General features: G+C 45.0%; 1 protein-coding gene across 15 annotated transcripts in view; it reads left to right on the top strand.

The window, feature by feature from the left end:
* The window catches only part of KIZ (kizuna centrosomal protein), a 52,019-nt gene extending 30,813 nt beyond the window's left edge, over positions 1–21,206 (top strand). For 4 of the 15 annotated variants that reach the window (XM_072857644.1, XM_072857645.1, XM_072857649.1 and 1 more), the window contains 5 exons: positions 574–733; positions 1,748–1,813; positions 11,022–11,121; positions 19,019–19,062; positions 20,832–21,206. In XM_072857644.1, coding sequence (XP_072713745.1) covers positions 574–733; positions 1,748–1,813; positions 11,022–11,121; positions 19,019–19,062; positions 20,832–20,935 — 474 coding nt within the window. In that variant the 3' untranslated portion in view covers positions 20,936–21,206. Of the gene's footprint in view, positions 1–573; positions 734–1,747; positions 1,814–2,068; positions 2,143–4,540; positions 4,659–4,845; positions 5,588–6,066; positions 6,134–11,021; positions 11,122–19,018; positions 19,063–20,831 lie in introns of those variants that run through there. The other 11 variants (XR_012041784.1, XR_012041779.1, XR_012041778.1 and 8 more) reach the window with 11 other exon arrangements.
* The last annotated feature ends 296 nt before the right edge of the window (positions 21,207–21,502 follow it).

Here is a 21,502-nt window from a genome sequence, read left to right as displayed (position 1 = left end):
CGTTTAGCTGCAGAGCTCGGAACAGTGCCGCTGCAGAGGGCTGCGTGCACAGGCAGGAGAGAACAAACTTTACGAACGTGCAGGAATAACGCGGATTAAAATCGGAACCGCGCCCGGCTGAGGCTAGCTTGGGCAAGCTGTGCGTCGGGTTTTCTGCCTTCAGGTTCATCGGTCTTGGTGCTGTTTTAAGCTGCAGCTACTGCTAATGCTGGGGGTTAGCTTGCCTTATTGCTGCGTGCCTGAAATGGAGAGATTTCTTTTCAGTCGGTTGCTGTTGCAGCGTATGTGATAGACCCTTCTGTTTTGCTTACCCTGAAAGCGTGAGGCAGGGAATACTGAGAATTTCCAGAAAACCTAGTGATTAAAAGAATAATTCAAAGTTTCTGTTACTTCAAGGCAGAATGCAATTCCTGAGCTAGCGCCGATTTAACTCAGAGGTAATTTAACATCTAACAAAAACACCCTGGGAACAGATTACACCGTGAAGTATAGATTAGCCTAAATGTATGTTGGAAAATGCTCGAGACGAAGGATAATAGGGCTGCGGCTATTTTTATTTTTTTAATGCTGCAGGCTCTACCGGTGTTGAGAGAGGTCCTTCCAGAAGAGTGTGGGGATAGGTCATCTATTCAGAGTAATGAATCATCTTACAGCTTGCCATCGATCCCAAACGACGGCGGGGACGTAAAGCAGGCAAAACACGCTCCCCGGCTCGCCAGCGCGGGAGAACAAGGTAACAAGTGTTAAAAGGTCCGGCTGTGCGCTCAAAGTTGTTGTCCTTCTCTGTATATATGTATCTTCTATCCAAATGGGCAGGGGACTCTATTATAGTGACTGGCGAATTAATGTATATTTGTAATGAACTTTTGTAATGAACTTCGGGGGATTTTCCTGAATATCTCGGTATCGTTTGTCATTGTTGTTACTTCTTGAAAGGAGTGATGCCTATTGTGACTATTGTTTTCTGCAGGAGTAGAAAAGCAAGCCTCGTGGCAGTTATTAAAAACAGATCTATGGGTGTGCATGTATTTAAAACATGTCTACTGCTTAGAAATTGTGGGATATATTCCTTGCCTTTTATTATAAAGCCAGACCAGAGAATAAATTTTCAAAAATAAAAGGGTTCATGCTGAGAAAGGTGTGTGGTGCCATTTCAGAGCTTAGAAGGTGAAAACCCAGTTAATTTCTTTAGATAAGGAAGTAATATATTAGTCCGGCTTAATAACTGGCAACGGCAACTTGCTCGGTCTGCTCTCAGAGCATCCCTTACATCAAAGTCCGGAAGAGACAGGCAATTAGGTTGCAATGCTCTTTACACAGCAAATGTAAACAAACTGCTTTAGGCCTCCTAAATTCGCGCGACTTTTATCTGCGGAGGAGACAGAGACTTTGATTTAAACTAATTTTCCGCAGTCGGTATGATATACGCTGCTGCTGTCGGGCTGCCGGATGAGATCGCAGAGTTACTGTGGGTTGTTTGTTTCCTAAATCCCATTGGGTCGTAAATAATTTAAGACATTTGGTTAGCTTGTCCTTTTCTGTGGCAGCTACAGAGAGGCAGGGTAGCCTCGCACGCGAGGAAAGTTCACAGTAGGCGCCTCTTTTAAGAACGGTAATGGATAGTTTAGATCAATAAACAAGAGATAACAAAAGTGAGAAATTAAAGGGAGTAGGGCTTGAAAGCAAACAAACCAGTCTGATCACTGCGACTTTGAAATGTGTTTCATTATGGTGTGTTCACATCCAGAAGTCACAAGCTGGTGTGAAGATGAGAGCAAGGAAGAAAGCGCGGTCGAAAAGATTCCTATTACAGGTAAAAGTAATGGCTGCATATTAACCTCGAATCCAGTATTCGACTTTATTATATAATCAAAACATGGCATTTTAGTGGCTTGGGTCCACTAATAGTGAGTAAATTCAGCTACTACATACTGAGCGCAAAGATTAAACGTAAGATCATAAAGTCCACGCTTATGTTAACATAAACTAAGATGGAAAATAACAGCGCCTATTTAATTCCTTGTAATCATGTTATACATTTAAACCATGTGAATATCCTGTCATTTAGCCTTTCAGGTCCCGGTATCAGTGTTACAAAGGTCAGTCTCTACGGGGAAGATCCAGTAATTATATGGCAAACTACAGATGTTTCCGATTTGATTCTTTTCTTTTCTCGAGTAATTGAATGTGTATCATTAGAATAAGCGCAGGGAAAAACCCTGCTAGCCGGGAAGCCGTGCCTTTGCCTCTGTTACAAAAGCTGCCTGATAACACAAAATTTTTAGCAATAAGGTTTTATCAAGACGTGTTCAGATCCTCCCGCAGCAGATGTATGAGGCTTGCTTAGGATCCCAAGATGTCGCTGCTTTTCGGTCCTGGGGTATCAATAACACATTAGTATTCAGGGCAGGGCTCTTTGCAATGAGTCTCAATTTGCTTTTGCCTGATTTTGTAAAGTGGTGGGCTGCTTCCTTATAAATTTTGATGTTTGGCTAAATATTTATTTATGCAGGTGTGTACTCCGACAGAAAGGTGCGAGGGCATCTGCTTATGCAATGCTCGCTGTTGCTTTTCTGCTCTTTTACGGCTTCAAAATAACCTGTCTTTCGGAGAGCAATTCATTTCTCTATAGAGGTTTTCCTCTGCTGCTTTCTGAGCCTAATTTGCAGCTGAAATATAAAAATGTGCTGCTTGTATTCCTGAATTATACTGCAGCAATAATATTCCTATGTTAGCCCAATAAAACTTAGATTTTTTTTTTTTTTCTGGAGTAGAATGCTTTCCATTTTCCTGCTTCTTAAATGTTCTTCAGTCACACATAGCAACCAATTTTAAAACACGAACCGCATTGATTTTCAGAGGAATTAAAAGCCACTTACATCTTTTTCATGAAACAAAACACACTTCTCATTTGAAAATTAATCTGAAATTTTGCAAATCTTGGGATTGGTTTGATTTTCTTTGTAACTTAAGAAGACTCAAATTTGAGGATTGGGGTTTAAGGTTCCCTGAACTGCAGAGTGTGCCAGCAAGAGCAATGTCAGGAATGGTGACTCCCTCCAACTAATGCCATCACTGATACTTTTTTTTTTTAAGGAGAATACTGGCTCTTGAGTTTGGATCTCCATAGCTGCCAATGCTTTTGGTTTGCTTCTCCCCACCCTGAATTTTACGACTAATCAGTACTGGTTTTAGCTATGATTTTGCATACACATTTGGCAGGGAATTCTCTACTGCAGTTTTTCCTGCTGGGGACCCCGACGGTCTGTGCGGCTGGTTGCTGTCTTAGATGTCACTTAGTCAAAAGCCAAACCACAATGCGCATCCCCCTTCCCTACTTCTCCCGTCGCTTTCTTACTGAATGGGCATGCAAATACTAGTACTTCCTATTTGTAAAAATGCTGAGAAACTCTCCCTAATCGAACACTGAAACCAGTAACTTCAGTTTAAAATCCGTTCTTTCTGAGTCTGCTTTATTTACTGTTTTGTTGCAGCGTGTTTCCAGTAGCCAGCAGTCGCATTGTCTCTAGGAGTGAGGCTTTTCATATCTCACTTGAAAGCACAGTTGCTCCTTTCAGATGTGATTCATCTTCAGCCCATGATCTTCTCCGGGCTTCTTGTTGTCTTCTGGCTCCTCGCCCTTCCGGCCTGTCGCTTTTTTCCTTTTTGCTCATCATTATTTGCTGTAGACTGTGGCCCCGGAGCTCTGAAATGGTTCTGTGCCTAAAATAGAGGCAGTATCTCTGTGCGTTGTCTTTTGGGCTCAAATGACTTGTTTGAGGGTTTGGCTTGGTGTTTTTAGATGAACTGATATTTAATGTCCATTCTATACACGATCATTTTGCTGTACAACGTTTTCTAAGCTTAAGGGATACAAATTTTGTCTTTTCAGTACTTGCTGCGCTCTTTAAGGGCTTTAAGTGTTGGTTTGAAACACTGGAAGCCTTGGGGCTTTTGGGTTTTGATGGACTTCATTGTGAGAGCTGGGTGGTGTGCTTCCAAGCAGGCTTCTGTGATGGCACTTTACGAATGCTTCTGTAGTTTTCGTTTATCTTTCTTCTGTTACAGAAAAAAAGAACCAAAATATTTATTTATTATTCTGTAAATGTTCCAGAAATATTTCTGTTTTTTCTTTAATGCCTGTAGGGGAGGAAGGCGATAGCTGTGTGGCTTTGGGGAAAAGGGCTTTAGAGCCGTAGCTGGCATGGTGTTGGATGTCCCTTAGAGACAGCCTGTGTTGGTACCTGAAACTGCTCGTGCAAGGACTGACTTCCCCCGAGCTCTTCTAAACAGAGGCTTGGACCGAAACATCTGCTGAGCTGTTCCCATCCGCGGCAGGACGCGTGAGCGTTTCGAACCCGTAGTCAGCCGGGGGCGTGGGGCAACATAGCTCGTAGCACAACGATGGCTTCTTTCCTAGAGCTTGTCCTAAGCTTGTGGAAGGCCATGGTGTGATAATGGACTTGAAAAGGATTACTTTTTGTGTATGGCCTCACCCAGGGAGGAGTTAGCTATTAATAGCAATCTCATTTTATACCAGGCTATATGAGGATAGAGGAGGATGTGTGGACTCGTTCTTATTTTCTTCATGGATGCTTTGTTTTTTATCTTGGGAAGACATGTAAAAGAAATTGCTCAGCTTTTTTGCTGTTCCTGAGGTAGGTGAGTAACGCAAGATTAAAAAGAAAGGATAAAATCCATTATTTTTTGTTGTGCTGGGTGACTGTTTAAGAGTCTCATTTATGAGTAGGAAACTGCTGATTTTATTGAAGGGGCAGGTTTGTTAAACCTTTAACAAAACCAGAATCTCTCCCTGCCCTTCATTTATGTCTTTGATTTAAATAGACGTTAAAGCTATAAAGCATTTGAATAAAAATGGTGTTACCGCTCCACTCATCAGGCTTCACTGTCACAACATCTTGAATGTCACCTTCCAGCTACTCTCCAGGTATAAAATCTCTAATGTAGAAATAAGGAGGAAAAACCCTCTTAAGGAAAAAAAAAAATTAGCCCTTCTTTATATATCGTAAGGGAACATGAAAGGGCACAAATCCAATTCTGCTTTCCTTTTTAGGTCACCTTTAATGAGCCAATAATCCTGCCAACGCTTTTCCCATGCCCACGTGTCCTTCCCGGTGAGGTCCTCCTTTGAGCTTGAAGTTAAAAGGTTCCCGCGGTTCCACTTGGAGTGCACTAATAAAGGCATTAATAAGTCTACCCAACTTTTCACTTCATTTGGTGTCAACCCATTTGCAACTGCGGTTACGACAAAAGTTCATCTGTAGGTGATTAATTGCTGCTGCTGTTGTGGTCTCACAGAACTACCTTGGCACAGCGTAAGATCGTACGTTTTGCTTAAATTAGTTTGGATTATGTACTCCAGTGTTTTACGCTGTTCGACCTAAGTTCCTGAAAGACCTCAGAGTCTATTTATAGTTATGAATTCTGGGTGAAAATTCTTCTTCGATCTTTAAACAGAGGCAGCAGCTTCTAGAAGTATTCTCACTGGATGGCTTGCTCCACTGGGATTTCCCAAGTCCACCGGTCATCCAAGTGTCTGCTCTTGAGAGGACAGCATCATACATTGGTATACTATTATGACAAGAGTATTTATTTTTAGGAAGGGTGGAGGTATTTGTTGGTATTTGACCTACTTCTGAATACGGATTACTGCAGTGTTCTGCTCAGGTTTTAATTTTGAGATTTTTTCCATCTATTTGCTCTCCAAAGAGCACAACCTTCTGTCAGATTTGCAGGTAGCTTTTATCTTCTCTCTGTACGCAGGTTTTTTGCTTTATCGCAAGGGAAATCGGTGTGTATAAGAGCCTGTATACAGCCGGTGCTCACACCCCTGGTCCCAAGGCAGAGGTGCGCACAGCGGCTGTTTGTGTGCTGGCAGTGCCACGGTGGCTGACAGCCCACCTTTAATCCAGCGCACCTTTAATCCAGATAATCTTTGTAGATTATCAGCAAGCACAGTAATTAGCGTTAATGTGGTAGAGGAGCTTGTTCAGATTTAAAGTTCCTCTGGGCAGGAATAATTGTTAGTTTTCTATCTTGGTACAGGACCTAGCAGCACGGCAGCCCAGACCTACCAGGACTTCTGAGTGCAGATGCAATAACTATTGAGGAGGTAACTGTAAAACTACACAGCTTGCGGGCTCAGCTGATCCTGATAATATTCCTTTCAAGGCGTTATTGACTTTGAAGTCTACTGACAGCTGAATTACCCAAGCTGCCAACTATTTTATTGTTGACAAATGTACACCGAAAAAGCAAAGTTCCTTTTGGTGTAGGCTCTCACTTGCGTATGGGAGGAAGATGCGGATACGTGTCTGGGTTGAGCCTGCAAAAGCACTGGGGTCTTTTGCCCTCCAACTACTTCCGTTTGCATACGGGATTATTGATTGTTATTGGAAATAATGGATGATAGCTCTCTATAGCTTTTGAGTGGTGTACAAAGTGCTCTTGTTCCTCTCCTGGTAGAGCAGCACCTACTATACTACTTCTACGGCTTGCTTACGTGCTTTGCCACTTAGGTCGAAGATGTCAGTTTTGCTCGCAAACCCTACGGGCTGCACATGAACACAGTGGTATTTCTGTTTTCCCAGTCCGCATTTTAAAAACCAGCAACCTCATGAACTACGTTTCCCATTTCCAGACAGGCAGAGTCAAGCACTTGGAGACTGTTCATAGAGAGACGATTTGGTATCTGCAGATGACTTTTCTATGCTGGGACTCTAGCTGCAGTCACAGGCTTTAATGCTGGTTTCCATGTTTAAAAAGTATGGGCTTCTTCCTCTGAGAGAGGTAATACAATTAGCAAGATATAAATATTGCGAGTACGAGGCCAAGCGCTTTCTTATCTCTCAATTTGCAGAAAATTACATCACATCACTTTTTTAGCTGCTGAGATGTTTGGCTATAAACTGATAGATGCTGCAACCTAGGCCACAGGGGGAATACATGGAGGAAATACCTTCTTTTCAGTTCTGTGCTGGTACAGTACATTCTGGGTTAAAGATCACTTTAACTGTTCGACAGAACAAAATAATAGTGGTTCATTATGCAACGACGGCATTTTTTTTCCTGGAATTGTTGGCTAATGAACCCATTTTGTTCAGAACAAAATTGTAAAAGCTGACATGAAAGCTGCTTTGACCCATGCCAACTGCACAATTAATTCAAAGTTGAAAAGTGTGGAGTGTTTTTAATTAATAGTAGTATCACAGATCCTTTGCTAGTTCTGAGTGGAAGGAACAATGCATAGGGAAAAAGGCGCGAGGAGAGACGCGTCCTCTGGGACGCACCAGCTCCCGTTCTGCTGCGGTATTGCTCGAACGATTGGATTAACAACTTTCCAGTATTAACATCCCAGATTGAGTTTAAAGACTGAGTTTTATCAAGCTTGTTCAGTTGTGTCTGTGCAGTACGGGCTGGCTGTTCAGACTGAGCAAATGCTCCAAGTACCCCATCCGGACAGCTTCACCCCTGCGTGCCTACGTTGCTTCTGGGCTGTCTCTGGAACACGAGAGCTGGTGATGTGGTGAGGCCACTCCTTCCAAAAACCGCTCAGGAAGAGAACATCAAGCAGATGGCATCTGTCTTTTGCCCGGTGTAGCAAGAATCTACCGAATTCGGATGGGAAGGGAGAGGTGCTTTTTAGCAAGCCTGCGTGCGGCCCAGGAGGCGTTACGAGACGGCCGTCAGGAGCTGCTGCTCTCCAGCAGCACTGTCGCAGCCCGCAGCCCTTCTCTCGCCTCTGCTTCTGCCTCCCAGTGCCGCTGCTCCCCGTTGAATGATTTATATGGCGCTGGCAATTCTTTTATCCAAGGGTTTCAGTCTGCATGCTGCTGTTGTGCTCTAAACCCATCTTTTTTTCTTTTTTTTTCTCTCTTCTCCACTCAGTGCATCTTTCTTTCCAGGGCTATCATGTTCTGCTGTGTGCTCAGGGAAAAATGTGTATCTGTGTTTCAGCACAGCATGCCTCTTGCTGTCCCCAGCCTGCGACAGGGAGGGCGCGCTTGGCTGTTATAGCACGGCAAGGTAGATGCTTCTGGCAAAACAAACACTACACACCCTCTCCCCAGAATAAGTGTCTTTTTGAACTAAGTTGTGTTTAACCTTAAGCACAACGATCTGTTTTATGAAGGAAATGCACTGATCTGCATAAGGCCTTTATGGCACGATGCAGTTCTGTCAGGAGCGAAGTGCTTAGGGGTTTTCTCTCCTAGCAGCATATTTCTTCTGTCGTCTTCTCCCCCTGTGCGTTGCACCAGTCTCCTGTGCTTTCTCACAATGGTGAAGCAAGTCTTGCCGTGCGCCCAGGTTGGGCTGGTTTTGTTGTCGGCGCTGCACGTCTGTAACCAAGACTCTTCCTTTCCGCCAGCTTACAAGGCGGACATGTTGTTGAAGGCACGGGGATTAAGCGGATGCGTGGGGTAAGAGGAGGTAAGAGCCAGGTGATTGCTCGGCACACGAAGCAGCAGTCGCTGCACACTGGCTGCTTATGTGTTGTCAGGCGCTTCGTGGGTGCCGCAAGCCAGATGCATCGCCACGGCAAGCTTTCCAGGGAGGTGAGCTGGTGGGCTTAGGAGTTCCTAGAAGGATCTCCCATTTCTGTAGGGTATGTAGGATGTAAGTCAGCACAAAGAGGGGAACGACTGGACTAATTGGCAAGGCAGTCCGGTGCAATTAAGGCAGAAGTGGGGACTGACAGCCAAGTGTTGTATTATAATTGACAGGTAGGGCAAAGCTGGGCTCTGAAGGCTCTTAAAGGTGAAGAACAAGTAGTCTGTGTTACTGTTTGATGTAGTGAAGGAAGGGGAGCCAGTGCAGGCACAGCAAGCATGGGGGAATGGTCTTTTGAGGCTGGTACGCGTGCAAAAGCCTAAGGAGAGCTGCATGACAACAGTGGCCCAGCTCGAGTTTTGGTAGAGCTGGCAAAGACCTGGACTTTGAAGTGCCAGCTGGAAAGGTGTGGTGGGTATGCCTGGATCCAAGATGGGCTCCACGTCACTGCCCTGAGGGACGGGAAGAGCATTCAGTGTCAACAGAGCGAGTTACTCATGCACAGGTAGAAGCAGTTCCCTGCGTTTGCAGACATGTTCCCGCTGCGGGGGACCCCATCGACAGCAAGCTAGGTATCGGGTCCCTGCTCGGGGGGGGGTTCCCAGGCTTAGCCTGAAACAAAGGGAAGGCTTTGAGAGGCACACATCAGACGCAGCTGCTTAACCGGCGTGCTAACACCCTCCGAAGCTACCATCCGCTCTGGAACTCTCTACCTGTTGTGGCTGGCAAAGAGGAAAAGCGTTCAGTCCATTAACAGACTGTAACGAGGTGGATGTGTCCCTCTGCGTGCAGCGCTGAAATGGGAAGCGTGGTTAGAGCTGATGATTTGTGCAGAGGCCGTTTGCTTCATGTTCTCCTTCACACAAGGAGCAAGCCACGGACACGCCGGAGCCACGTCTGAGGGCGCACATACTGGATTTTGAATGTTTGCAGAGTGAGTGAGCGGCTTGGGGGGGCTCAGTCACGGCTGGGGTTAAACCACAACATATACCCCTGTTAAGTGCTCTACTGCTGGAGTGAAAAGCAGCCTCTGGGAGTTCTGACTTGATTAGATTAAATCAGGTTTTTTTGCTTTCCCAAAGTAATGTACAAAGAAGCGCGAATATTTGTTCCTTTGTGGTCAGTGGTTTCTCAGTCCGTGCCCACATTGCTCAGTGCAGCTCTGAGCTGCTGTCAGTCTTGCGTCCAGGACGTCCTCCGTGATCTCCACGGGTCTCTGCACGTGTACATCACAGGAAAGGGGGGCGTCCCCCCTTTTTTCCCTTATTTTCTTTTTCCCCCTCCATTCTTCATTTTTCTTTCTTCCTTCATGCGCTCTCTGGGAAGCGGTCAGACTTTGTTCTGCGAAGCGGCACGCTGCTGCCAGCGCAGCGCAGCTCCTGTGCCCGAGCTCTGCCATCTCCTGCGCCGGTCAGACGTCTTGCACCTCTTTGCTGGAAGTGCCCGAGACCGAGCAGGATTTCTGCCGCTGAAATCCAAGAGCAGAGTGGTGCGATCCGCTGGAGCGGACTGGTAACGTGCACGGCCAGTTAGAAAGTAGGAGTGTCCAAGATGGACAGAAATACTGACTTGTCCTGGCTTGGAATGAAGTTGGTAACAATTAGGGCTTGCTTATAATTTCAGTACTATATATATATATATGCAAAGGAGCCTTTTAAAGTGGGATTTTTACTTGACCATCATGTTCTTTGGAAATGAGTACAAAAATAAGCAATTGTACAATTCCAGTGAATGAATTCATTTACCTCTTTTTTTTTTTTTAACTCAGTCTACAGAATGGAAATGAGATACAGAGAGCGGGAAGAAAGGAAAGCGTGGATAAAAGATTCTGAAATAGTTGGGTGCTTGGCTGTTTAAGTCATAAAAATCCCAAGATTTGTGTCTCCCAAACGCAGCTCTAATTCAAGAGAATGGCTGAAAATACTGATGTATCAGATAATATTGAGAGAACTGTAACTATCCAAAATAATCTACATTTAAGGGGAAAGAATAAAAATAACCTTGCTTCCTGATTAACTAAAGTAAATGAGAACTCAGGGATAAAAAAGAGTAAAAAGACCCCAGGGATCCTTTAAGTTTTGCTTAAAGCTGCCATGATGCAATACAGCTCTTAGAGCAAACACTGAGATTCTCTTTTTTCTAAAATGAGGTAAAACATGCAAAAATTTCACTATTCACAAGAAATCATCCTCAGTTAACTTGATAGTGAGGGAGTCTTGTTTTCTTGTGATTTTTAACTAATTTCCAGCTAACTGTGAGCAAACAATCTCGAGGCAGATCCCGTAACTGCGTGGTGCGTGCTCCCCTCTAGACTTTGTCGTCAAACCAAGAGCGTGGCCATTACGTGCATCTATTTGAAAATAAGAGTGTGTTGCTGCTAGGACTGCGTGCTGTTGTAAGGTCCAGCTGTTGTTATTTGAAAATTTAGATTTCATGTTTTTACTTAACAGGTTGGGATAGCGGTGATAATAGTTCCAAAGCGAAAGCAAGCCAAGAGATGCATTCGGAAACTAGTTCTTCACCGAATGAAAGAAGTCCCCCCTTCTCAAGGTAAAGTTGTTAAATCCTTTAACATTTGAAATGCTTCTGTAGAATGAGAAACTCCGACAGAGAATGACTGAAGCTCCGATCATTTTCTTTTTTCACTCGGTCTAGGGTTAGGGTTCGTATTTATGTTTATCTAATAAAACATCTTAAACTTTGGTACACCTTAGAAAATATTTGTGCCAAAGCCAAGTATTGTTTTGCAGCTGTTGTTTTCTCATTTTAAGACTCAATTGACATCTCAGTGAACCACAAATTAGCGTGTACAGCTGCTCTCAGTAGGGCTACTCAGGGGCCAGACAATAGGAGTTGTCAGGAGAGGGGCAGACATAAAACGTAAAGTCTTCAAGAAATAAAGTGGTGGGTTTCTTCTCCGTGTATCCGAGATGTAAGCTAGCTGTAACTGGATAACGCTTTTCATGGGCTTGGGGTTTGGGGGTGTTTTAGATTTGGTACTGGGGTATTTATAACGTGCCTTTCTTGCCTGCAAACTGAGGATGTTTCTTTAATGGCCTTACATGTACCTAAAGGGCGCAGTTTGTTCTTTTTTAAAAAGAAAGAAAAAAAAGTTGGTTTGTGGGTTTCTTTTAAACTGCAGCAGTTCCCTTTGGGTCCCTGAGCAGTTCTGCTGGGTGTTCCCTGTATTCTTCATTGGCACGTAACGGTAATCAAAGAGCAGCAATCAAATTAGTGGTCAAGAAGCAGCAGAAAATAGGATATAACACAGCCGTCTCATGAAATATTGGCTGGGCTTTAGATCCTTATCTGCTCTTATTAGAACAGCCCAGCAAGTGGGTGCTGCTGCTGCGCGGCTCCTGGTCTGAAAACTGCCATCAATAGCACTCAGGAAGAGACTTTAAAGCGTTTTGATAAATTTTAACTCCTTCTGTTTATACGGCATCGCTCTCTTTCTGTAGCTTTTTTTATGCTGTTATTGATGAGGTCAGTTCTGATTTTGCAAGTGGTGTTCTGCATTTTGTGTTAAAATCACGCTGTTTCTGTAGTTCTTCAAATACAGTAAATACAAGCTGTAATGCAATATTGGTGAATGGCATTCATGCTTTTGTTTAGGATGAATTCTTACGGTCTTATGCTCAAACTCTTTTCTTTTTCCTTTTTTCTTTTTAAATTTTCTGAACCTTTGTTTGAGAGTGATATTCCAAATCATACTACCTAATGCTATGAAATGCAAGGGTGCTCCTATAAATGAATTATTAAATGTTAAATTTTAGCCATTCACTGAAGCCCAGGACAGAGGAAGAGAAGGATTGGGCCCTGAAGAACTTGCTTACAGGATCGCTGCTAAGTGTCTGAATGAAATATGTATAATTTAAAATGAACTATTGTTTTATTTAAAAAAAAAAAAGTCTCTAAGCTTTTTCCCCCTTGGACGTTGCACTGCTTGCTAATAATGCGTTTGGCGACTTTGCATTTTTCAGATGCTGTTTATACGGCGTACATTTTTTCCACTGTTTTTTTCAAATTCTTATTTGTGATAGATTTTAAAATAATTTGCTCTGCCCTATAATTTCATGCCTTTCAGTGCTGAGAAGCAAGTGTTCTTCATGTGCTGATACACGATGATGGTGCTTTAAAAAAAAAATCTCTTGCAAGAGCTTCAAGTTAGTTCTTCTAAATGAGTCACAAATAATGCAGCCTCCTAAACACCACATTTACTAACAGCCCTGGCTTTTGGACGCTTGGCATCCGCTCCGCAAAGACGGAGAGTGGCGAAAGTCGGGAGAAAGAGGGAGAGATGGAAAGGGCGGCCGGCTGCTTGTTTGCGGCCAGGGCGCAGTGCGATTTCTTCGCCGCTCACATTTAAGCGCTCTGCTTACTGCAGTCACTCCTCGGGCTTTATTGCTTTTACAAGTGGTCTCGAAACCCACTACTTGAGAATAAACATAACTGCGTAGCACTGCTGTGGTACTTTTTATAAATTCTTCTTTGCTCCGTTTTGTCACTGAGCTGATGAGTGACCTCGCGAAAGACCCTGCTGGACCGAAATAAAAAAAATGGCTTCCTCTGATGTCCTCCAGACAATAATTACGATGTGCCAGTTAAGCCCAAACTACAGCTGAGGGATTTTACTTTAAAGCAGAGGCTCGGGCGCAAAAATGCATTTATAGCTCTTTGTCTGGCACCTCATTATGTGTGGGCCTGATTCATTAAGTAATTGGTTTGCAGTTGTTTACATGAGTATTAAGGCTTTCTATTCAGCAGCCTTTGAGAGATACATTGTGCAAATGTTGCATGTTATGAATGCCGAATGAGGGGCAGGGGACCGGTCCTATTGGCTAAACACTGCGCTCTGTTGAAAAGCAAGAGAAAGAGATTGGGTGCTGCTTTGCATAGCAATGACTTTCTTAATAAGCTTTACAGATTAATACACACAAGCTATAAAAGATGCAAAGAGATACTCTTAGCACATTTATACATGCTCATTTCACTATTATGGTGCTGGAGACGGGAAGAATTGAGGGCTTTCATATTCGGTTTTTCAGTGCATGTCTTCAGTGCATGAGACTTAATAGAATCCGATGTTTATTGTATTATAAATCACGGGGAAGTAGGCAGATCTGCAACAGTTTATTATTAAAGATTCTTTCAATGTAAATCTTTTTCTGCCATTGTATTTCCTACAGCAAAATCATTTTGTGGTTGAGTGGGGATGAAAGGCATAATGTACGAAGGAGTGAGTCTTAATAGGAAGCTGCTCTCCGAGTAAAGACCACTTGTTCCCTTTTGTTCGGAGGTGCATGCCAGAGCTTCCTCTTCTCCCGCAAATATTGTCCTGCTCGACGTTTAGCCATAAAACTACTTTTCCCTGGCATCATTTGCTTTACCGAGGGAATATTTACACGCACGGAGATGCAACTTTCGTTTGAAGAGTTAGCGTTTTGCAGGGGACAGGAGCGTGCTAAATTCTACAATTACTTGGGGGAAAAGGTATCAGAAGTCAGGACTGAAGCTCTCCGCGAGAGCGGGCAGCAGGCGATGTGTGTGGCATTTCGCGGCCCTGTAGCGATGGATGCAGCCAGTGGAGGTCACTAGCTTTCTGGGTAATTCCGAATTTTTGATGCAAGCAGTTTATTTTTCTTTGACTTGTTTGTGCTGTCTCGTTTCAAAATAATCTGGAGATTAACGATGCATTATCATCGACTGAGAACCGAAGAGCAATTTTAATTTCTCAGGACATAAATGTGGTGTAAAGTATTTTAAACTTTGATTAATCTGTCTTCTGGAAGTAATCCGCTCTGGTCTCTGAAGGCTGTTTTTTAGTCGAAAGCCGCCTTTACCAAACACAGACGTAACGACATGCAAATAAAACTTGGAAGATTATGAGTCATCCTCTTAATTATTCTCGGGGACGATGTTTAACACCGGGCCCGCCGCCGCCGCTCTCCTGCCGCGGCGGGGGACGCGCCGGCTCTGCGCACCCCGCCTGCAACCCCAACTACTGCCGGGGGCTGCGAGCAGAGACCCCATGGGCTGGGGGCTGGCGGTGCTCGGGAGACGCCTTCACCAGCGAGCCCACGGACAGCGGCACAGCGTGTTTCCAGGCTCCCGAGACGCACCCAGAAACCAGCCCGTATCCGATTGTTTTATACGTCTGCCCTACTTTCAGTTGTCGAATCACTTCTGGAAGAAGCCGACTGTAAATTCAAGCACGTTTTTCTGATGTTACAGATATTTCTGGGAGCTTTGTTTCCTAAACCTTAGCATCCAGCTGTGGCAGAAATAGCACTGTTGTAGTGGCGATGCTCTACGAGTACTGGTGAGGAACGGTTTGTGGGGAGAGGCAACACCACCTCTGTAAATACATTGCCTTTCTAGTACAGAGGAAATAGAGTTTATTTCTGCAGCGATACCCTCTGCTCTTCCGACACAGTTTCATCGCAGCGCTGTGCTGCAGTCTGTGTTAGCTGGTTTTTTTCTTCAGCCTGGTATATCTAAACAGAGAACGGTCTTGAATGTAGCTCGATGTAGATCTTTGTATCCGAAAACAATGGTCATCCTATTTGCAGTGTAATTACTTAAATTCAATGTTATTACTCCAATTCTGGCTCGCATGGATTTTTTTTTAGTTTATACTGACTGTCCAGGGCGGGGAATACTTCTGTGATGCCCAATTTCTAGTAAACGATCAGCAGAAAATGATAGAGCCGTCAGGCTTCTGCAGGAACTGGCAGGGAAGCGTGCGATCACGGGGGATGCCCAGCTGAGACGGTCACATCGGAGGCACTGCCACTAAGCAGCCTGGCTCGCTTACTACCACGCAGCTTTTAGATGTCTTCAAAAAATGATTTTAAAAGATGGATCTGCGACTCTGCATCCTCACGTATTGCTGGGGAGAAGCTTCACCGCTTCTCTCGCTGAGGGTTAACACCACCCTGCGAAACAGAAACGCCTGGTTTGTTTTCCGTGGCGCGCTGCTAAGGCAGCGCGTGCGCAGGACGGAGGCGCGCAGGCTTCGAGCCTCCGGCAAGACCAGCCGGAGTGCCAGTGTTCCCCAGGCCGCCGCGCTCTGCGCTTTGCTTGGTTTTCTGATAAAACTTGGCACTGGGGTGGTGGCTTTTTCTCTTGGCGCTTGAGTGCTTTTTGTTGGGTGGTTGTGTTTTGGGGGTGGTTTTGGTTGTTTTTTCTTCCCCTTGATGTTCAGGTAGTTTTCTTTGGGTTTTGGGGTTTTTTTTGCCAATTGGGTGTCTCCCCCCCCCCCCCCCCCTTGGTGTTTGGGTGTCTTTTTTTTTCACTTGACACTAAAACACAGAGATTCAACAGGTGCTTTAGCAAAAAGATACTCAGGCTAAAGCAAACATTTTCTGCTGTTTGTCAGTGAGCCACCTCTATTAATTTGGCTCTTGTTGGTCTAGTGTTTTCCTCTTAATATTGATTTTCTTTATGGAGGGAAAAATATTTTCTTGGAGCTTTTTAATTTCTGATTGTTGCAGCATCTTCAATACAAAAAGCCTGTTTCATCAGAGTAAAGGAGAGATTAAAAGGACCTTTGAAGTTAAACTGGTTTGGGTTTTTTCTTTGTTAGAGCCTGGGTTCAGTTTGGAGTTATTTTAGGGAAGAAGCAAGTGTGTAAATGGATACCGAAGGGTCACGACGGGGGATTAGTCGAGGCAGTGAAACTGGCCTTACTTCATTTATACTCCTAAAATTTCCCCACGGAGGTCTGTGTGGTTATTGTGTGCTCAGTATACCCGATGATAACTTTCAGGATTGAATTTGCCGATTTCTGAATACGAATGTTTTGCGATGTAGGTCTTGCATCTTATCAGCCTTGACTGACACTTCAGACGTAATTCAGGAATTCTATTCCCTGTTACAAAGCTATCTTGCGGCACTTTCCAGGCTTGGTTTGGTGGAGCTGCGATTGCCGATCTGGCCTTTCTGATGTCCTAGCTCCATTTTCCCTATCTCCCCAGGCGTTTCTCTGTGCCGACAGCTTTCATGCCAAGCCCGTGCTGACACCCTGTTCGCCGTCTCTCTCTTTATGGGCTGCTGTGTCCCACTAACGCCCAGCTCCCGGCGTGCAGCCCTACAGCTCTGTGCTGTTCTGGGAGTGAATCCCATTCTAGGCGTGGTGGATTAGCCCCGGGAGGAGGAACCCCAACAAGTGGATGGGTTTTGGCAGAATACAAAGATCTGTCTTCTCCCCTCTCCTGTCAGCATTGACCTTTTTCTTCATGGGAAGGTGGAGCCGAAGAGGGAAGATTTCCAGACCTTCTTACAGCCATGGCGGTCCTTGTCCACCGCAACATCTCCGTGAGACCACTGGCCTTCAGCCGGACCTGGAGCCCCTCGCCGTGCTTTGAGCTGTGCAGGAGGACCAAGGGCAGTCCTCCTGAGACCTGGGCAGTCCTCCACTGGTGGTCCCCCGCTCCACGTTGTGGTCCTCGGCACGGCAGAGGCTCTGGGCCCAAATGACCGGCCCTCTCGTTTGATCTGGGCTTGAACCGCGGAGAGAAGTGGAGCAAGAAATCACTTCTAGGGACCTCCTAGCATGGCTGAATAACGAAGCCCCATGCGCCTGCCTCCCTCACAATGGGAGACGAAGCAGCAGGCAGTGGAAGCGGTAGCTGCCAGCCGCCTGATCTTGTTTTACTGAACTACTTGAGGATAAAATGGTTCTTGTGCAGTCTGCCACAGAAGTCACCTCTCAGTTTGTAGCTCAGCAACAAGTGGCTTCTCGCTCTACACCCAGGGGAAAAACGATGCAGCTGCCAGAGTTGCAGCCTCTTGAGCACATTTTTATGGGCTAAGCCTGGGATACGTGGAGCACCTCCCGGGAGATGCTGAGGGTCATGAGATCTCACCAAAGTGAGCAAGAGTTAAGGGCATTCAGCGTATTGCAGGACTGAACCCAGAGGCTCTGACTTAAAATACTTGCTGAAAATACTGTTGAGTAAATGTATTTGAAGGAGAAGTTGAAGCGTAATGCAGTGTAGGGTTTGACTCTGAATAAAACAGAAAGGTGTTTGGATGGCACGCTAACAGAACGGCACATAAACGTTGGAAGGCTAACTTTCTGAAGTTTTTTACCTAAGTTAATAATTAGTTACGTCACTGTTAATACTCTACTAGTACTGTTACTGGTTACTAGTACTTAAGCCTCAGTTTGGTATCTTGGTTGAACTTTGGCTAATTCCCTGTTTCTGGGAATTTTTGTGTATCTGCAAAGAGGGAGGGAGGTTGCGTGCGAATGGCATTCCCAGCTTGTAGAAAAGGAATATGATTTAAACAGTATGAGCTTTCTCTTACTTAAAAGGAGAAGTTTCCGTAACATAGGTAGCTGTAACATAATGAAACTTCCCCCTGCTTTAAGTTCAGCTTTTTAAGTTCAGATCCCAAATTCTTACCAAGTACAGTGGTGCAAGACGAGCGATGAATCATCTCTGCTTTTTTTATCTCCTTCACAAATGCCTCCACAATAGCAGTTAGAATATTTTTAACTCTCCGCTTTGAGCGATTATGTATTAGCTGCCATGTCTTTAAATGAAATGCAGCAAATCGTATGAAATTTTTGACAGCTGATGGAGTCCTGTTTTGACTGTGGCAACAGCTTCAAACTGCAGCTTGACATGTGCTTATATTTTACTAGTGCACACAGTAATGTCACAAATATCTCCTATTTGATCCTCCTTATTAAAATCAGCTGAAGCTTTATTTTTAGAGCTTATTGCGGGATTGTTAATACAACAGTTAATTCTCCTACATCATTGCCCCTATGTGATTATTTCACAGCACCGACACAATACACACGCTACACACAAAAGATCAAAATGATTCCAGCTTGTTTGAGAGATTCAAAAGGGCCTGTGATGCTCTAGACACAAGAGCTGTCATTTAACAGAACAGAGTCGCAACTGCATATACATCAAGGTAGATCAAAGGCAGCTGGGAGATTGCACATTTACATAGGGACGTGGATGATGCTATGGGAACCCAGAAGCTGGGCGGGAGGAGCGCGCTGCCGAAGGGGAACGAGGAAGTTCAGTGAGCATCAGTGGGGGGTGCTTTTATTTTTGTTTGGATTTTTTCTCTACTTTCTTTGCATTAGCTGAAAGGCTGCAAAGGACAGACGGAGCTCTGATCCTTTGTAGCCTTAATGCACTACCGGTGTAAATCGGCACTGTTACCAGTCACGACTCCAGTTCACGCTGCCTGAACATCTGGACCAATGTCCCTGCTGCATGTTAATTTCTCCACCTTCTAGAAGACATAAAGGTGAAGAAACCCTTGATAAAATAGTTATTTTTAAAAAAAGGAGTTACAGAAGTTACTGTTTTGGGTTTTTTTAAACATCTCGCAGCTTTTTAAAAGAAAAAGTCGATTTACATTCCTCTAATTTTGTTACATTGTGCTGATTATTTGAAATCTTTTTCTTTTATAGGACTGAAACCAGGAAGGGAATAGTAACTGCTATAAAATCCAAAGGTAAGAAACAAATGTTACGCTATTTAAAATAGATGTCTTTCTAAGTGTAATTCATATTGTAGAAAACCTCTGAGGACAACACTATGGAACTGTATAAAATACGAGCATAAGGAGACGGGAAAGCCTGGAATTTCCCTGTCTCAACACAGGAGCCAGCAAATAGTTGACGATGACAAATTCTGGACCAGAGAGGACGCGTTTCCTAGTGCATACGGCGTGGAAGGAGGAGGGGTCTTTGCTTCAGGGTTTAAATCAAACTGTAGCAAACAGCAGGTAGGAGAAAACCTAGAGAAGGAAAAACCTGAGGTTTCTTGCTCTTCCCTGTGAACGATGGGTTGCAGAAGCGGGTGGGCAGCAGCACGTGTGTTTGCACAGGCACAGTAGGCAGGTGCGCAAAGGTGCCTGCGCACCCGTGTGCGTGCATCTGGAACATTTTTCCATGAGCAAGCAGGCTTTCTTTTAAATTGGTGTTTGGGCCCCACGTGTTTTCCTTCTCCCCTGCATTTCACTTTTCTCTTGTAACCACCATGACAACCACTGGCGTCTGAAGTCAGCCCTAACGGAGCCTCCCGTAAGTGAAGTCGGCGCAGGGAGCTCTTTGCCTGGAGCTCAGCTTTGGGAGCTATGCAGTCCCGAATGGCACAGAGCGTGTTTCAGAGGTGCGGCATCCGAGCTGACTTAAGGATGCCATAAACGATGTCTGCTTTGGTGCCATTTGAAAGGCGCTCTCGTATCCCCAGCCCATTTCCTTCTCCGCTGGGGAGTTTCCATTTTTGGAGCCTTTCGGTGCGTCCATTCTTTTCCCACACGTTCAGCTGGTGCGGCTGAGCCGGGCAGAGGGCAGACCTGCAGTCCAGGGGGCCGGGGATATAGGATGAAAGATGCAGCTGCTGCATTTGTAGATAAGATATTTATATAGCTTGTGCCATCAAAAGCACTGAACACATTAACAGTGCCTCAGTCAGACATGAGCTGAAACTTCTCTGTGAGGCATGACAGCCTTCCTCTCCCAGTTTGAGTCTTACGCCTCATTTGGGGCATCGCGGCTATTGCACTGGCTTTGGATGAACAGCAGCGCTCTGAACGGGCAGGCAGCGCAGCTCCGTCGGCGACTGTGGGCTCGACTCACGCTTCCCATGTGCCACACTTCTCACTTCTTTTCGTGGGTCAAATGAATTTACATATTGAGGGATCTCGCAGGCACTCCACATTTCAATGCGATTCTGTTTATTTCAGTGAAATGGTTCGCTGCTTCCCAGAGCTGTTTGTTAAAGCCATGCAGTTCTTTGAAGTCCGTCTTGCCTGTATTTGATCCTATCACAAAGTGGTGATTTTTCATTTGTGACATCATTGCCGTTTTTATGCCAACTCTGTGATGTCATGCTCTGATTGTGACTTCACCGCAGGGTCAAGTAGGGGGAGAAAATGGAACATAATAGACAAAGCTGTAATTCAGGCAGCAGCTGGTCAAGTAAATTGCTTGGAGTGGAAATGTTCTCTCCAGCTACCTTGAGGAACAATGAAGTGGGACCTCTGAATGAGCCCACTGTTTGGCCACAGCAGCTCCGTTATCGGAGACCACGACATGTTGACAGCGCGCTGTATCGGCAACGCACACCTAGGTCTTGCAGTCTTCTAAACTCTGACCTTCTCCGTAAGCCATGGTGTCTGTCTGCCTCCAGAGAGCTGTAAAATGATCATGTCTGTGACGTAAATGACATAAACATGGAAAAGATTTTATAATATTTTTTTTTTCTCCTCACCCTCAGCTTTCTGGGGCGAATCTGACGACAGCAGCTCCGAGATTGAGGCTGCTTTGCGCCCACAAACTCACAGCACAGAACCAGACGAATTCGATGACTTCTATGACTGAGATTCACCCGCTCACTTTTGGGAAGAAATAAACAATATCATCTTGTAGATGTTGAAAGTGCTGCTGTCTAAAGTGCAGCTCATCACTTCATAGTGAAAGAAAATTTAAATACAAAATAAATATTACTCGGTGCTATACATGGCCTCCCTGCATGTGTGCTTTCTCTTAACTGCCAAGTGTTTTCCTGATCTCACGGCAGTCCTGCCCCACGAGACTGAGCCTTTTTGTGATATATTTGGTTTTCGGGAATAAATGAAGAGATGTCCTGAGACGTCTACTTGCTCCGAGATGCTTGCACAGCGCTCGTCCCCGAGCACTATCACCGCAGAGGGTGGGGGGCTGTCTATAAAACAACCTCCTCCTCAGGGAGGGAGCTGGGTCCTTTGCTACTGGGGCTGGGAGCTGCTTGTCCGCAGTCCCCTGCGCCCAGTGAGCGTCTCCTGCCCCATGCCAGCGGGAAAGGTGCAGGACGCAGCCGCGTGACAGGTAACCCTTCTGCATGGCAGAGACGAAGAGGCTGTCAGAGGCGAGGAGTCCATCAGTAGCGATCGGGAATTGACAGTGGCA

Source organism: Ciconia boyciana, chromosome 3 (genome assembly GCF_034638445.1).
Source record: "Ciconia boyciana chromosome 3, ASM3463844v1, whole genome shotgun sequence".
NCBI classification, from domain to species: Eukaryota; Metazoa; Chordata; class Aves; order Ciconiiformes; family Ciconiidae; genus Ciconia; species Ciconia boyciana.
Note: the sequence above shows the minus strand (reverse complement) of the source record. Positions and strands in the feature narration are given on the sequence as shown.